Source organism: Oncorhynchus nerka, linkage group LG9a (assembly GCF_034236695.1).
Source record: "Oncorhynchus nerka isolate Pitt River linkage group LG9a, Oner_Uvic_2.0, whole genome shotgun sequence".
Lineage (NCBI taxonomy): Eukaryota > Metazoa > Chordata > Actinopteri > Salmoniformes > Salmonidae > Oncorhynchus > Oncorhynchus nerka.
The window spans coordinates 2,181,736-2,200,688 of record NC_088404.1 but is presented as its reverse complement, the minus strand read 5'-3'; the positions used below and the strand labels follow the sequence as shown (position 1 = coordinate 2,200,688).

The following is an 18,953-nucleotide window of genomic DNA, read 5'->3' as shown; positions in this document are numbered from 1 at the left end:
GTCAGTAGAGAGACCCTTCATACCAGTACTGTCAGTAGAGACCCTTCATACCAGTACTGTCAGTAGAGACCCTTCATACCAGTACTGTCAGTAGAGACCCTTCATACCAGTACTGTGAGTAGAGACCCTTCATACCAGTACTGTGAGTAGAGACCCTTCATACCAGTACTGTCAGTAGAGACCCTTCATACCAGTACTGTGAGTAGAGAGATCCTTCATACCAGTACTGTGAGTAGAGACCCTTCAAACCAGTACTGTGAGTAGAGACCCGTCATACCAGTACTGTGAGTAGAGACCCTTCATACCAGTACTGTGAGTAGAGACCCTTCATACCAGTACTGTCAGTAGAGACCCTTCATACCAGTACTGTGAGTAGAGATCCTTCATACCAGTCCTGTGAGTAGAGACCCTTCAAACCAGTACTGTGAGTAGAGAGACCCGTCATACCAGTCCTGTGAGTAGAGACCCTTCATACCAGTACTGTGAGTAGAGACCCTTCATACCACTACTGTGAGTAGAGACCTTTCAAACCAGCACTGTCAGTAGAGAGACCCTTCATACCAGCACTGTGAGTAGTGAGACCCTTCAAACCAGTACTGTGAGTAGTGAGACCCTTCAAACCAGTACTGTGAGTAGTGAGACCCTTCAAACCAGTACTGTGAGTAGAGACCCTTCAAACCAGTACTGTGAGTAGAGACCCTTCAAACCAGTACTGTGAGTAGAGACCCTTCAAACCAGTACTGTGAGTAGTGAGACCCTTCAAACCAGTACTGTGAGTAGAGACCCTTCAAACCAGTACTGTGAGTAGTGAGGCCCTTCAAACCAGTACTGTGAGTAGTGAGGCCCTTCAAACCAGTACTGTGAGTAGAGACCCTTCAAACCAGTACTGTGAGTAGAGACCCTTCAAACCAGTACTGTGAGTAGAGACCCTTCATACCAGTACTGTGAGTAGAGAGACCCTTCATACCAGTACTGTGAGTAGAGAGATCCTTCATACCAGTACTGTGAGTAGAGACCCTTCAAACCAGTACTGTGAGTAGAGACCCGTCATACCAGTACTGTGAGTAGAGACCCTTCATACCAGTACTGTGAGTAGAGACCCTTCATACCAGTACTGTGAGTAGAGACCCTTCAAACCAGTACTGTCAGTAGAGACCCTTCATACCAGTACTGTGAGTAGAGACCCTTCATACCAGTACTGTCAGTAGAGAGACCCTTCATACCAGTACTGTGAGTAGAGACCCGTCATACCAGTACTGTGAGTAGAGACCCTTCATACCAGTACTGTGAGTAGAGACCCTTCATACCAGTAGAGACCCTGTCAGTACTGTGAGAGACCCTTCAAACCAGTACTGTGAGTACAGACCCTTCAGACCAGTACTGTGAGTAGAGACCCTTCATACCAGTACTGTGAGTAGAGACCCTTCATACCAGTACTGTGAGTAGAGAGACCCTTCATACCAGTACTGTGAGTAGAGACCCTTCAAACCAGTACTGTGAGTAGAGAGACCCTTCAGACCAGTACTGTGAGTAGAGAGACCCTTCAAACCAGTACTGTGAGTAGAGACCCTTCATACCAGTACTGTGAGTAGAGACCCTTCATACCAGTACTGTCAGTAGAGAGACCCTTCATACCAGTACTGTCAGTAGAGACCCTTCATACCAGTACTGTCAGTAGAGACCCTTCATACCAGTACTGTCAGTAGAGACCCTTCATACCAGTACTGTGAGTAGAGACCCTTCATACCAGTACTGTGAGTAGAGAGACCCTTCATACCAGTACTGTCAGTAGAGACCCTTCAAACCAGTACTGTGAGTACAGACCCTTCAGACCAGTACTGTGAGTAGAGAGACCCTTCATACCAGTACTGTGAGTAGAGACCCTTCATACCAGTACTGTGAGTAGAGAGACCCTTCAAACCAGTACTGTGAGTAGAGAGACCCTTCAGACCAGTACTGTGAGTAGAGAGACCCTTCAAACCAGTACTGTGAGTAGAGACCCTTCATACCAGTACTGTGAGTAGAGACCCTTCATACCAGTACTGTCAGTAGAGAGACCCTTCATACCAGTACTGTCAGTAGAGACCCTTCATACCAGTACTGTCAGTAGAGACCCTTCATACCAGTACTGTCAGTAGAGACCCTTCAAACCAGTACTGTGAGTAGAGACCCTTCATACCAGTACTGTGAGTAGAGACCCTTCAGACCAGCACTGTGAGTAGAGACCCTTCATACCAGTACTGTGAGTAGAGACCCTTCAAACCAGTACTGTCAGTAGAGACCCTTCATACCAGTACTGTGAGTAGAGACCCTTCATACCAGTACTGTGAGTAGAGACCCTTCATACCAGTACTGTGAGTAGAGACCCTTCATACCAGTACTGTGAGTAGAGACCCTTCAAACCAGTACTGTGAGTAGAGACCCTTCATACCAGTACTGTCAGTAGAGACCCTTCATACCAGTACTGTGAGTAGAGACCCTTCATACCAGTACTGTCAGTAGAGACCCTTCATACCAGTACTGTGAGTAGAGACCCTTCAAACCAGTACTGTGAGTAGAGACCCTTCATACCAGTACTGTGAGTAGAGACCCTTCATACCAGTACTGTGAGTAGAGACCCTTCATACCAGTACTGTAGAGAGACCCTTCATACCAGTACTACCAGTACTGTAGAGACCCTTCAAACCAGTACTGTGAGTAGAGACCCTTCATACCAGTACTGTGAGTAGAGACCCTTCATACCAGTACTGTGAGTAGAGACCCTTCATACCAGTACTGTGAGTAGAGACCCTTCATACCAGTACTGTCAGTAGAGACCCTTCATACCAGTACTGTGAGTAGAGACCCTTCATACCAGTACTGTCAGTAGAGAGACCCTTCATACCAGTACAGTAGAGACCCTTCATACCAGTACTGTGAGTAGAGACCCTTCATACCAGTACTGTGAGTAGAGACCCTTCAAACCAGTACTGTGAGTAGAGACCCTTCATACCAGTACTGTGAGTAGAGACCCTTCATACCAGTACTGTGGTAGAGACCCTTAGTAGAGACCCTTCATACCAGTACTGTCAGTAGAGAGACCCGTCATACCAGTACTGTCAGTAGAGACCCGTCATACCAGTACTGTGAGTAGAGACCCTTCATACCAGTACTGTAGAGAGACCCTTCATACCAGTACTGTGAGTAGAGACCCTTCATACCAGTACTGTGAGTAGAGACCCTTCATACCAGTACTGTGAGTAGAGACCCTTCAGACCAGTACTGTCAGTAGAGGACCCTTCATACCAGTACTGTGAGTAGAGACCCTTCATACCAGTACTGTCAGTAGAGACCCTTCATACCAGTACTGTCAGTAGAGACCCTTCATACCAGTACTGTCAGTAGAGACCCTTCATACCAGTACTGTGAGTAGAGACCCTTCATACCAGTACTGTGAGTAGAGACCCTTCATACCAGTACTGTGAGTAGAGACCCTTCATACCAGTACTGTGAGTAGAGACCCTTCATACCAGTACTGTGAGTAGAGACCCTTCAACCACCAGTAGAGTAGAGACCCTTCATACCAGTACTGTGAGTAGAGACCCTTCAAACCAGTACTGTGAGTAGAGACCCTTCATACCAGTACTGTGAGTAGAGACCCTTCATACCAGTACTGTGAGTAGAGACCCTTCATACCAGTACTGTGAGTAGAGACCCTTCATACCAGTACTGTGAGTAGAGAGACCCTTCATACCAGTACTGTGAGAGACCCTTCAAACCAGTACTGAGACCCTTCAACCAGTACTGAGTAGAGACCCTTCAGACCAGTAGTAGAGACTTCATACCAGTACTGTGAGTAGAGACCCTTCATACCAGTACTGTCAGTAGAGACCCTTCATACCAGTACTGTCAGTAGAGACCCTTCATACCAGTACTGTCAGTAGAGACCCTTCATACCAGTACTGTCAGTAGAGACCCTTCATACCAGTACTGTGAGTAGAGACCCTTCATACCAGTACTGTGAGTAGAGACCCTTCATACCAGTACTGTGAGTAGAGACCCTTCATACCAGTACTGTGAGTAGAGACCCTTCAAACCAGTACTGTGAGTAGAGACCCTTCATACCAGTACTGTCAGAGAGACCCTTCATACCAGTACTGTGAGTAGAGACCCTTCATACCAGTACTGTACCAGTAGAGAGACCAGTACTGTGAGTAGAGACCCTTCATACCAGTACTGTGAGTAGAGAGACCCTTCATACCAGTACTGTCAGTAGAGACCCTTCATACCAGTACTGTGAGTAGAGACCCTTCATACCAGTACTGTCAGTAGAGACCCTTCATACCAGTACTGTCAGTAGAGACCCTTCATACCAGTACTGTGAGTAGAGACCCTTCAACCAGTACTGTGAGTAGAGACCCTTCATACCAGTACTGTGAGTAGAGACCCTTCATACCAGTACTGTCAGTAGAGACCCTTCATACCAGTACTGAGTAGAGACCCTTCATACCAGTACTGTGAGTAGAGACCCTTCATACCAGTACTGTCAGTAGAGAGACCAGTACCTTCATACCAGTACTGTGAGTAGAGACCCTTCATACCAGTACTGTCAGTAGAGACCCTTCATACCAGTACTGTCAGTAGAGACCCTTCAAACCAGTACTGTGAGTAGAGACCTTCATACCAGTACCAGTAGAGAGACTGTACCAGTACTGTCAGAGACCCGTCATACCAGTACTGTCAGTAGAGAGACCCGTCATACCAGTACTGTGAGTAGAGACCCTTCAGACCAGTACTGTCAGTAGAGAGACCCTTCATACCAGTACTGTCAGTAGAGACCCGTCATACCAGTACTGTGAGTAGAGACCCTCAGACCAGTACCAGTACTGTGAGTAGAGACCCTTCATACCAGTACTGTGAGTAGAGACCCTTCATACCAGTACTGTGAGTAGAGACCCTTCATACCAGTACTGTGTCAGTAGAGACCCTTCATACCAGTACTGTGAGACCCTTCATACCAGTACTGAGACCCTTCATACCAGTACTGTGAGTAGAGACCCTTCAAACCAGTACTGTGAGTAGAGACCCTTCATACCAGTACTGTGAGTAGAGACCCTTCATACCAGTACTGTGAGTAGAGACCCTTCATACCAGTACTACCAGTACTGTAGAGAGACCCTTCATACCAGTACTGTGAGTAGAGAGCCCCTTCATACCAGTACTGTGAGTAGAGACCCTTCATACCAGTACTGTGAGTAGAGACCCTTCATACCAGTACTGTCAGTAGAGAGACCCTTCATACCAGTACTGTCAGTAGAGAGACCCGTCATACCAGTACTGTGAGTAGAGACCCTTCAGACCAGTACTGTGAGTAGAGACCCTTCTGACCACCAGTACTGTGAGTAGAGACCCTTCATACCAGTACTGTGAGTAGAGAGACCCTTCATACCAGTACTGTGAGTAGAGACCCTTCATACCAGTACTGTGAGTAGAGACCTTCATACCAGTACTGTCAGTAGAGACCCTTCATACCAGTACTGTCAGTAGAGACCCTTCATACCAGTACTGTCAGTAGAGACCCTTCATACCAGTACTGTCAGTAGAGACCCTTCATACCAGTACTGTCAGTAGAGACCCTTCATACCAGTACTGTGAGTAGAGACCCTTCATACCCAGTAGAGACCCTTCATACCAGTACTGTGAGTAGAGACCCTTCATACCAGTACTGTGAGTAGAGACCCTTCATACCAGTACTGTCAGTAGAGACCCTTCATACCAGTACTGTGAGTAGAGACCCTTCAAACCAGTACTGTCAGTAGAGACCCTTCAGACCAGTCATACCAGTACATACCAGTACTGTGAGTAGAGACCCTTCATACCAGTACTGTACCAGTACTGTCAGTAGAGACCCTTCATACCAGTACTGTCAGTAGAGACCCTTCATACCAGTACTGTGAGTAGAGACCCTTCATACCAGTACTGTGAATAGAGACCCTTCATACCAGTACTGTCAGTAGAGAGACCCGTCATACCAGTACTGTCAGTAGAGAGACCCGTCATACCAGTACTGTGAGTAGAGACCCTTCAGACCAGTACTGTCAGTAGAGAGACCCTTCATACCAGTACTGTCAGTAGAGAGACCCGTCATACCAGTACTGTGAGTAGAGACCCTTCAAACCAGTACTGTGAGTAGAGACCCTTCATACCAGTACTGTGAGTAGAGACCCTTCATACCAGTACTGTGAGTAGAGACCCTTCATACCAGTACTGTGAGTAGAGACCCTTCATACCAGTAGTACAGTACTGTAGAAGACCCTTCATACCAGTACTGTGAGTAGAGAGACCCTTCATACCAGTACTGCCAGTAGAGAGACCCTTCATACCAGTACTGTCAGTAGAGAGACCCGTCATACCAGTACTGTGAGTAGAGACCCTTCAAACCAGTACTGTGAGTAGAGACCCTTCATACCAGTACTGTGAGTAGAGACCCTTCATACCAGTACTGTGAGTAGAGACCCTTCATACCAGTACTGTCAGTAGAGACCCTTCATACCAGTACTGTCAGTAGAGAGACCCTTCATACCAGTACTGTCAGTAGAGAGACCCTTCATGCCAGTACTGTCAGTAGAGACCCTTCATACCAGTACTGTGAGTAGAGACCCTTCATACCAGTACTGTGAGTAGAGAGACCCTTCATACCAGTACTGTGAGTAGAGACCCTTCATAAATACTGTATCTAAGGGGTTAAGACAAGAGACCCTTCATGCCAGTAAAGGACCCTTCAACCAGTACTGTAGAGATCTACCAGTACTGGGTTAAGACCCTTCATACCAGTAGTAGAGAGATAAATACTGTATCTAAGGGGTTAAGACAAGTAGAAAAGGTAAATACTGTATCTAAGGGGTTAAGACAAGTAGTAAAGATAAATACTGTATCTAAGGGGTTAAGACAAGAGGAAAAGGTAAATACTGTATCTAAGGGGTTAAGACAAGTAGTAAAGGTAAATACTGTATCTAAGGGGTTAAGACAAGAGGAAAAGGTAAATACTGTATCTAAGGGGTTAAGACAAGTAGTAAAGGTAAATACTGTATCTAAGGGGTTAAGACAAGAGGAAAAGGTAAATACTGTATCTAAAGGATTAAGACAGGTAGAAAAGGTAAATACTGTATCTAAGGGGTTAAGACAAGTAGAAAAGGTAAATACTGTATCTAAGGGGTTAAGACAAGTAGTAAAGGTAAATACTGTATCTAAGGGGTTAAGACAAGAGGAAAAGGTAAATACTGTATCTAAGGGGTTAAGACAAGTAGAAAAGGTAAATACTGTATCTAAGGGGTTAAGACAAGTAGTAAAGGTAAATACTGTATCTAAGGGGTTAAGACAATTAGAAAAGGTAAATACTGTATACAAAATGTTTAAAGTGTCATGTGTGTGTTTTCAGGGTGACACTGCCCCCGGAGCAGGTTACCAAGGTAACAGTGGGACGACTACACTTCAGTGAGACCACAGCCAATAACATGAGGAAGAAAGGCAAACCCAACCCTGATCAGAGGTACTATAGGATACAGCAATACCAGTGCTCTATCGTCAATATAGTCACAGCTAAAGGGGCAGGTAGCCTAGTGGATAGAGCATTGGACTAGTAACCAGCAGGTAGCCTAGTGGTTAGAGCGTTGGACCAGTAACCAGCAGGTAGCCTAGTGGTTAGAGCGTTGGACCAGTAACCAGCAGGTAGCCTAGTGGTTAGAGGGTTGGACCAGTAACCAGCAGGTAGCCTAGTGGTTAGAGCGTTGGACCAGTAACCAGTAGGTAGCCTAGTGGATAGAGCATTGGACTAGTAACTGAAAGGTTGCAAGATTGAATCCCCGAGCTGACAAGGTACAAATCTGTCTTTCTGCCCCCTGAACAAGGCAAATATGAATTTGTTCTTAACTGACTTGGCTAGTTAATAAATAAAGATAAAACAATACAAATAGAATCATGTCCTCTTTTTGAACCAATGTTGTTTGAATCACACATGTTTAGAGTTTACTTTACTTTTTGGCAGTCAAATACATTTCATGGAAATACAAAGACACAAATGTCTGATTAATTGTTTTGAATTGTTTTGCTTCATAGGTACTTCATGTTGGTGGTAGCGTTGCAGGCCCAGGCCCAGACCCAGACCCACAGTCAGAGCTTCACGGTGGCCGCGCAGGTGTCCGAGAGGATCATCGTCAGGGTAACCTCTGTCAGTCTGGCCGTGTCTGTCTGACCGTCCTCTTCTGATCTATCTCAATAACCTCTGTCAGTCTGGCCGTGTCTGTCTGACCGTCCTCTTCTGATCTGTCTCAATAACCTCTGTCAGTCTGGCCGTGTCTGTCTGACCGTCCTCTTCTGATCTGTCTCAATAACCTCTGTCAGTCTGGCCGTGTCTGTCTGACCGTCATCTTCTGATCTATCTCAATAACCTCTGTCAGTCTGGTCGTGTCTGTCTGACCGTCATCTTCTGATCTATCTCAATAACCTCTGTCAGTCTGGCCGTGTCTGTCTGACCGTCCTCTTCTGATCTGTCTCAATAACCTCTGTCAGTCTGGCCGTGTCTGTCTGACCTCTTCTCTGATCTGTCTCAATAACCTCTGTCAGTCTGGCCGTGTCTGTCTGACCGTCCTCTTCTGATCTGTCTCAATAACCTCTGTCAGTCTGGCCGTCCTCCTCTGATCTATCTCAATAACCTCTGTCAGTCTGGCCGTCCTATTCTGATCTGTCTCAATAACCTCTGTCAGTCTGGCCGTCCTATTCTGATCTATCTCAATAACCTCTGTCAGTCTGGCCGTCCTATTCTGATCTGTCTCAATAACCTCTCAGTCTGGCTGTGTCTGTCTGACCGTCCTCCTCTGATCTGTCTCAATAACCTCTGTCAGTCTGGGGTCGTGTCTGTCTCAATAACCTCTGTCAGTCTGGCCGTGTCGTCCTCTTCTGATCTGTCTCAATAACCTCTGTCAGTCTGGCCGTGTCTGTCTGACCATCCTCTTCTGATCTACCTCAATAACCTCTGTCAGTCTGGCCGTGTCTGTCTGACCGTCCTCTTCTGATCTGTCTCAATAACCTCTGTCAGTCTGGCCGTGTCTGTCTGACCGTCATCTTCTGATCTATCTCAATAACCTCTGTCAGTCTGGCCGTGTCTGTCTGACCGTCCTCTTCTGATCTGTCTCAATAACCTCTGTCAGTCTGGCCGTCCTCCTCTGATCTATCTCAATAACCTCTGTCAGTCTAGCCGTGTCTGTCTGACCATCCTCTTCTGATCTATCTCAATAACCTCTGTCAGTCTGGCCGTGTCTGTCTGACCGTCCTCTTCTGATCTGTCTCAATAACCTCTGTCAGTCTGGCCGTCCTCCTCTGATCTGTCTCAATAACCTCTGTCAGTCTGGCCGTGTCTGTCTGACCGTCCTCTTCTGATCTATCTCAATAACCTTTGTCAGTCTGGGCCGTGTCTGTCTGGCCGTCCTCCTCTGATCTATCTCAATAACCTCTGTCAGTCTGGCCGTCCTATTCTGATCTGTCTCAATAACCTCTGTCAGTCTGGCCGTCCTATTCTGATCTATCTCAATAACCTCTGTCAGTCTGGCCGTCCTATTCTGATCTGTCTCAATAACCTCTCAGTCTGGCTGTGTCTGTCTGACCGTCCTCCTCTGATCTGTCTCAATAACCTCTGTCAGTCTGGCCGTGTCTGTCTGACCGTCCTCTTCTGATCTGTCTCAATAACCTCTGTCAGTCTGGCCGTGTCTGTCTGACCGTCCTCTTCTGATCTGTCTCAATAACCTCTGTCAGTCTGGCCGTGTCTGTCTGACCATCCTCTTCTGATCTACCTCAATAACCTCTGTCAGTCTGGCCGTGTCTGTCTGACCGTCCTCTTCTGATCTGTCTCAATAACCTCTGTCAGTCTGGCCGTGTCTGTCTGACCGTCCTCTTCTGATCTGCCTCAATAACCTCTGTCAGTCTGGCCGTGTCTGTCTGACCGTCCTCTTCTGATCTGTCTCAATAACCTCTGTCAGTCTGGCCGTCCTCCTCTGATCTGTCTCAATAACCTCTGTCAGTCTGGCCAAGTCTGTCTCACCGTCCTCCTCTGATCTGTCTCAATAACCTCTGTCAGTCTGGCCGTGTCTGTCCTCTTCTGATATACCTCAGTATTTACCTAGCAGGAAATAAACTGAAATTGTGCTCATGATTCCTTACTGAATTGAAATGTAAAGAGACCCAACCCTGATACCCATCTGTCTACATCTGTTGTGGTCTACATTCTTTATTCAGTAAATATGATAATAAATCATGGTTTTTAGATCTATGTTGAGGCTCTTACAAATTCCATGCAGATCAGCTTGTTGAGGAAGCTACTCGGTGTAGTACTAGCACTGCAAACGAAAGAGGAATCCAGGACCTGTAGTTACATATGTAACTCAAATCATCTTTCACATCTCCCCTCAACTCTACACTTTCTCCGTCTAAATATCTCAGTGTTATCTGTCCCTCCCTCTCTGGGTTTCCAGGCGTCTAACCCGGGTCAGTTTGAGAGTGACAGTGAGGTGTTGTGGCAGCGCGGCCAGCTACCTGACTCAGTGTACCACCACGGCCGGGTCGGTATCAACACCGACCGGCCAGACGAGGCCATGGTCATCCACGGTAACCTGAAGGTCATGGGGTCACTGGTACACCCGTCCGATATACGGGCTAAAGAGAACGTCCACGAGGTGAGGGGGATGTATGTGGTGTGTGTTCTGCATGTGTTTGTGAAGTTATGAAAATGCATTCTCGATCACGATCCAAATATTCCCTGAGAGAATTGGTTTTTATTTGGGCTGTAGAATATTACAATAAATCACATGTTATATTCTGTCTTCTGTTCATTGTCCTGAAACCATACAGCCATCGAACTATAGCTATATTTTCTGTATGTTCTGTATGTTCTGTACATTCTATACGTTCTATATGTTCTATATGTTCTATATGTTCTGTATGTTCTGTATGTTTGTATGTTCTGTATGTTCTATATGTTCTGTATGTTCTATATGTTCTATATGTTCTGTATGTTCTATATGTTCTGTATGTTTGTATGTTCTGTATGTTCTGTATGTTCTGTATGTTCTATATGTTCTGTATGTTCTGTACGTTCTATACGTTCTATACGTTCTGTATGTTCTGTACGTTCTATACGTTCTGTACGTTCTATATGTTCTGTATGTTCTATATGTTCTGTATGTTCTGTACATTCTATACGTTATGTACGTTCTATACGTTCTGCATGTTCTGTACGTTATGTATGTTCTATACGTTCTATATGTTCTGTATGTTCTATATTTTCTGTATGTTCTATATATTCTGTATGTTCTATATGTTCTATATGTGCTATATGTTCTGTATGTTCTATATGTTCTGTATGTTCTATATGTTCTATATGTTCTGTATGTTCTGTATGTTCTATATGTGCTATATGTTCTGTATGTTCTATATGTTCTGTATGTTCTATATGTTCTGTATGTTCTGTATGTTCTATATGTGCTATATGTTCTGTATGTTCTATATGTTCTATATGTTCTGTATGTTCTATATGTTCTATATGTTCTGTATGTTCTATATGTTCTATATGTTCTGTATGTTCTATATGTGCTATATGTTCTGTATGTTCTATATGTTCTGTATGTTCTATATGTTCTGTATGTTCTATATGTTCTATATGTTCTATATGTGCTGTATGTTCTGTATGTTCTATATGTTCTAAATGTTCTGTATGTTCTATATGTTCTATATGTGCTATATGTTCTGTATGTTCTATATGTTCTGTATGTTCTATATGTTCTGTATGTTCTATATGTTCTATATGTTCTATATGTGCTATATGTTCTGTATGTTCTATATGTTCTGTATGTTCTATATGTTCTATATGTGCTATATGTTCTGTATGTGCAATATGTTCTGTATGTTCTATATGTGCTATATGTTATGTATGTTCTATATGTTCTATATGTTCTGTATGTTCTATATGTTCTATATGTTCTGTATGTTCTATATGTGCTATATGTTCTGTATGTTCTATATGTTATGTATGTTCTATATGTTCTATATGTTCTGTATGTTCTATATGTTCTGTATGTTCTATATGTGCTATATGTTCTGTATGTTCTATATGTTCTATATGTTCTGTATGTTCTATATGTTCTGTATGTTCTGTATGTTCTATATGTTCTATATGTTCTATATGTGCTATATGTTCTGTATGTGCAATATGTTCTGTATGTTCTATATGTGCTATATGTTATGTATGTTCTATATGTTCTATATGTTCTGTATGTTCTATATGTTCTGTATGTTCTGTATGTTCTATATGTGCTATATGTTCTGTATGTTCTGTATGTGCTATACGTTCTGTATGTTCTATATGTGCTATATGTTCTGTATGTTCTATATGTGCTATATGTTCTGTATGTTCTATATGTTCTGTATGTGCTATATGTTCTGTATGTTCTATATGTGCTATATGTTCTGTATGTTCTATATGTTCTGTATGTTCTGTATGTTCTGTATGTTCTATATGTTCTGTATGTTCTATATGTTCTGTATGTTCTATATGTTCTGTATGTTCTATATATTCTATATGTTCTGTATGTTTGTATGTTCTGTATGTTCTATATGTTCTGTATGTTCTATATATTCTGTATGTTCTATATGTTCTGTATGTTTGTATGTTCTATATGTTCTGTATGTTCTATATGTTCTATATGTTCTGTATGTTCTGTATGTTCTATATGTTCTATATGTTCTGTATGTTCTATATGTTCTATATGTTCTATATGTTCTGTATGTTCTATATGTTCTATATGTTCTGTATGTTCTATATGTTCTGTATGTTCTACATGTTCTATATGTTCTATATGTTCAATATGTTCTGTATGTTCTCAAATCAAATCAAATCAAATGTATTTATATAGCCCTTCGTACATCAGCTGATATCTCAAAGTGCTGTACAGAAACCCAGCCTAAAAACCCCACACAGCAAGCAATGCAGGTGTAGAAGCACGGTGGCTAGGAAAAACTCCCTAGAAAGGCCAAAACCTAGGAAGAAACCTAGAGAGGAACCAGGCTATGTGGGGTGGCCAGTCCTCTTCTGGCTGTGCCGGGTAGAGATTATAACAGAACGTGGCCAAGATGTTCAAATGTTCATAAATGACCAGCATGGTTGAATAATAGTAAGGCAGAACAGTTGAAACTGGAGCAGCAGCATGGCCAGGTGGACTGGGGACAGCAAGGAGTCATCATGTCAGGTAGTCCTGGGACATGGTCCTAGGGCCCAGGCCAGTTGAAACTGGAGCAGCAGCATGGCCAGGTGGACTGGGGACAGCAAGGAGTCATCATGTCAGGTAGTCCTGGGGCATGGTCCTAGGGCTCAGGTCCTCCGAGAGAGAGAAGGAGAGAATTAGAGAACGCACACTTAGATTCACACAGGACACCGAATAGGACAGGAGAAGTACTCCAGATATAACAAACTGACCCTAGCCCCCCGACACATAAACTACTGCAGCATAAATACTGGAGGCTGAGACAGGAGGGGTCAGGAGACACTGTGGCCCCATCCGAGGACACCCCCGGACAGGGCCAAACAGGAAGGATATAACCCCACCCACTTTGCCAAAGCACAGCCCCCACACCACTAGAGGGATATCTTCAACCACCAACTTACTTGTTATGTAGATGGAAAAAAGCTGTCCTCGAAATGGTCTTGATATGTTCTTCAAAAGAGAGATCAGGGTCCAGAGTAACGCCGAGGTCCTTCACAGTTTTATTTGAGACGACTGTACAACCATTAAGATTAATTGTCAGATTCAACAGAATATCTCTTTGTTTCTTGGGACCTAGAACAAGCATCTCTGTTTTGTCCGAGTTTAATAGTAGAAAGTTTGCAGCCATCCACTTCCTTATGTCTGAAACACATGCTTCTAGCGAGGGCAATTTTGGGGCTTCACCATGTTTCATTGAAATGTACAGCTGTGTGTCATCCGCATAGCAGTGAAAGTTTACATTATGTTTTCGAATAACATCCCCAAGAGGTAAAATATATAGTGAAAACAATAGTGGTCCTAAAACAGAACCTTGAGGAACAACGAAATTTACAGTTGATTTGTCAGAGGACAAACCATTCACAGAGACAAACTGATATCTTTCTGACAGATAAGATCTAAACCAGGCCAGAACATGTCCGTGTAGACCAATTTGGGTTTCCAATCTCTCCAAAAGAATGTGGTGATCGATGGTATCAAAAGCAGCACTAAGGTCTAGGAGCACGAGGACAGATGCAGAGCCTCGGTCCGATGCCATTAAAATGTCATTTACCACCTTCACAAGTGCCGTCTCAGTGCTATGACGGGGTCTAAAACCAGACTGAAGCATTTCGTATACATTGTTTGTCTTCAGGAAGGCAGTGAGTTGCTGCGCAACAGCCTTCTCTAACATTTTTGAGAGGAATGGAAGATTCGATATAGGCCGATAGTTTTTTATATTTTCTGGGTCAAGGTTTGGCTTTTTCAAGAGAGGCTTTATTACTGCCACTTTTAGTGAGTTTGGTACACATCCAGTGGATAGAGAGCCGTTTATTATGTTCAACATAGGAGGGCCAAGCACAGGAAGCAGCTCTTTCAGTAGTTTAGTTGGAATAGGGTCCAGTATGCAGCTTGAAGGTTTAGAGGCCATGATTATTTTCATCATTGTGTCAAGAGATATAGTACTAAAAGACTTGAGCGTCTTTCTTGATCCTAGGTCCTGGCAGAGTTGTGCAGACTCAGGACAACTGAGGTTTGGAGGAATACGCAGGTTTAAAGAGGAGTCCGTAATTTGCTTTCTAATAATCATGATCTTTTCCTCAAAGAAGTTGATGAATTTATCACTGCTAAAGTGAAAGTCATCCTCTCTTGGGGAATGCTGCTTTTTAGTTAGCTTTGCGACAGTATCAAAAAGGAATTTTGGATTGTTCTTATTTTCCTCAATTAAGTTAGAAAAATAGGATGATCGAGCAGCAGTAAGGGCTCTTCGGTACTGCACGGTACCGTCCTTCCAAGCTAGTCGGAAGACTTCCAGTTTGGTGTGGCGCCATTTCCGTTCCAATTTTCTGGAAGCTTGCTTCAGAGCTCGGGTATTTTCTGTGTACCAGGGAGCTAGTTTCTTATGAGACATTCTTTTAGTTTTTAGGGGTGCAACTGCATCTAGGGTATTGCGCAAGGTTAAATTGAGATCCTCAGTTAGGTGGTTAACGGATTTTTGTCCTCTGGCGTCCTTGGGTAGGCAGAGGGAGTCTGGAAGGGCATCAAGGAATCTTTGTGTTGTCTGTGAATTTATAGCACGACTTTTGATGTTCCTTGGTTGGGGTCTGAGCAGATTATTTGTTGCAATTGCAAACGTAATAAAATGGTGGTCCGATAGTCCAGGATTATGAGGAAAAACATTAAGATCCACAACATTTATTCCATGGGACAAAACTAGGTCCAGCGTATGACTGTGACAGTGAGTAGGTTCGGAGACATGTTGGACAAAACCCACTGAGTCGATGATGGCTCCGAAAGCCTTTTGGAGTGGGTCTGTGGACTTTTCCATGTGAATATTAAAGTCACCAAAGATTAGAATATTATCTGCTATGACTACAAGGTCCGATAGGAATTCAGGGAACTCAGTGAGAAAAGCTGTATATGGCCCAGGAGGCCTGTAAACAGTAGCTATAAAAAGTGATTGAGTAGGCTGCATAGATTTCATGACTAGAAGCTCAAAAGAAAATTGAAATTTGCTATCGTAAATGTTAGCAACACCTCCGCCTTTGCGGGATGCACGGGGGATATGGTCACTAGTGTAGCCAGGAGGTGAGGCCTCATTTAACACAGTAAATTCATCAGGCTTAAGCCATGTTTCAGTCAGGCCAATCACATCAAGATTATGATCAGTGATTAGTTCATTGACTATAATTGCCTTTGAAGTAAGGGATCTAACATTAAGTAGCCCTATTTTGAGATGTGAGGTATCATGATCTCTTTCAGTAATGACAGGAATGGAGGTGGTCTTTATCCTAGTGAGATTGCTAAGGCGAACACCGCCATGTTTAGTTTTGCCCAACCTAGGTCGAGGCACAGACACGGTCTCAATGGGGATAGCTGAGCTGACTACACTGACTGCGCTAGTGGCAGACTCCACTATGCTGGCAGGCTGGCTAACAGCCTGCTGCCTGGCCTGCACCCTATTTCATTGTGGAGCTAGAGGAGTTAGAGCCCTGTCTATGTTGGTAGATAAGATGAGAGCACCCCTGCAGCTAGGATGGAGTCCTTCACTCCTCAACAGGCTAGGTTTGGTCCTGTTTATGGGTGAGTCCCAGAAAGAGGGCCAATTATCTACAAATTCTATCTTTTGGGAGGGGCAGAAAACAGTTTTCAACCAGCGATTGAGTTGTGAGACTCTGCTGTAGAGCTCATCACCCCCCCTAACTCGGAGGGGGCCAGAGACAATTACTCGATGCCGACACATCTTTCTAGCTGATATGCACGCAGAAGCTATGTGATGGTGATCTCTGACTGTTTCATCCTAACATCGTTGGTGCCGACGTGGATAACAATATCTCTATACTCTCTACACTCGCCAGTTTTAGCTTTAGCCAGCACCATGCTCTATATGTTCTATATGTTCTATGTGTTTGTATGTTCTATATGTTCTATATGTTTTGTATATTCTATATGTTCTGTATGTAGCTCCACAGTAACATCCATACATTGTCATCCTCTCTCTCTCTCTGTGTGTGTGTGTGTGTGTGTGTGTGTGTGTGTGTGTGTGTGTGTGTGTGTGTGTGTGTGTGTGTGTGTGTGTGTGTGTGTGTGTGTGTGTGTGTGTGTGTGTGTGTGTGTGTGTGTGTGTGTGTGTGTGTGTGTGTGTGTGTGTGTGTGTGTGTGAATAGGTCAACACTACAGACAACCTGAAGCGGATCAGTCAGATAAGGCTGGTTCATTATCAGTACAAGCCTGAGTTTGCTTCCAGCATGGGCATCGACTCCAGCCCAGAGACTGGTAACCAATACAACACTTTGTTTTAGGTTGACATGATAGACAACCAACAGTAATCAATAGACAACCAATAGCAATCAATACACAACCAACAGACAATCAATACACAACCAATAACAATCAATAGACAACCAGTAGCAATCAATAACAATCAACAGACAACCAATAGCAATCAATAACAATCAATATGTGGCAGGGTAGCCTAGTGGTTAGAGCATTGGACTAGTAACCGGAAGGTTGCAAGTTCAAACCCCCAAGCTGACAAGGTACAAATCTGTCGTACTGTCCCTGAACAGGCAGTTAACCCACTGTTCCTAGTCCGTCATTGAAAATAAGAATGTGTTCTTAACTGACTTGCCTAGTTAAATAAAGGTAAAATAAAATAGACAACCAATAACAATCAATAGATAACCAATAAGAATCAATACACAACCAATAGCAATCAATACACAACCAATAACAATCAATAAATAACCAATAGCAATCAATACACAACCAATAGCAATCAATACACAACTATTAACAATCAATAGACAACCAATAACAATCAATACACAACCAATAGACAATGAATAGCAATCAATAGACAATGAATAGCAATCAATAGACAATCAATAGCAATCGATACACAATCAATAGACAACCAATAGCAATCGATACACAACCAATAGCAATCAATAGACAACCAATAGCAATCAATACACAATCAATAGCAATCGATAGACAACCAATAGCAATCAATAGACAACCAATAGACAACCAATAGCAATCAATAGACAATCAACAGCACTGGAAATCTATTGCATTCCTATTGTATCTGTGATCTGTTATTTTGTGTATACATCCTCCCTGTAGATTGGATTTGTGTTGTGCTGCACCATATTCTCTACCTCTATACATCCTGCACCATATTCTCTGTCTCTATACATCCTGCTTCCCCATATTGTCTGTCTCTATACATCCTGCTTCCCCATATTGTCTGTCTCTATACATCCTGCTTCCCCATATTGTCTGTCTCTATACATCCTGCTTCCCCATATTGTCTGTCTCTACCTCTATACATCCTGCTTCCCCATATTGTCTGTCTCTATACATCCTGCTTCCCCATATTGTCTGTCTCTACCTCTATACATCCTGCTTCCACATATTGTATGTCTCTATACATCCTGCTTCCCCATATTGTCTGTCTCTATACATCCTGCTTCCCCATATTGTCTGTCTCTATACATCCTGCTTCCCCATATTGTCTGTCTCTATACATCCTGCTTCCCCATATTGTATATCTCTATACATCCTGCTTCCCCATATTGTCTGTCTCTATACATCCTGCTTCCCCATATTGTCTGTCTCTATACATCCTGCTTCCCCATATTGTCTGTCTCTACCTCTAAACATCCTGCTTCCCCATATTGTCTGTCTCTACCTCTATACATCCTGCTTCCTCATATTGTCTGTCTCTATACATCCTGCTTCCTCATATTGTCTGTCTCTACCTCTATACATCCTGCTTCCCCATATTGTCTGTCTCTACCTCTATACATCCTGCTTCCCCATATTGTCTGTCTCTATACATCCTGCTTCCCCATATTGTCTGTCTCTACCTCTATACATCCTGCTTCCTCATATTGTCTGTCTCTATACATCCTGCTTCCCCATATTGTCTGTCTCTATACATCCCGCTTCCCCATATTGTCTGCCTCTATACATCCTGCTTCCCCATATTGTCTGTCTCTATACATCCTGCTTCCCCATATTGTCTGTCTCTACCTCTATACATCCTGCTTCCCCATATTGTCTGTCTCTATACATCTTGCTTCCCCATATTGTCTGTCTCTATACATCCTGCTTCCCCATATTGTCTGTCTCTATACATCCTGCTTCCACATATTGTCTGTCTCTACCTCTATACATCCTGCT

At 43.5% G+C, this 18,953-nt stretch overlaps 1 protein-coding gene across 1 annotated transcript in view; it reads left to right on the top strand.

Moving 5' to 3' along the window:
- myrf (myelin regulatory factor) overlaps positions 1-18,953 on the top strand; it is a 148,760-nt gene that overhangs the window by 79,981 nt on the left and 49,826 nt on the right. The window contains 4 exon segments of the mRNA XM_065022192.1: positions 7,418-7,528; positions 8,095-8,197; positions 10,503-10,703; positions 16,931-17,039. Of these exon segments, the coding sequence (XP_064878264.1) occupies positions 7,418-7,528; positions 8,095-8,197; positions 10,503-10,703; positions 16,931-17,039 (524 nt within the window).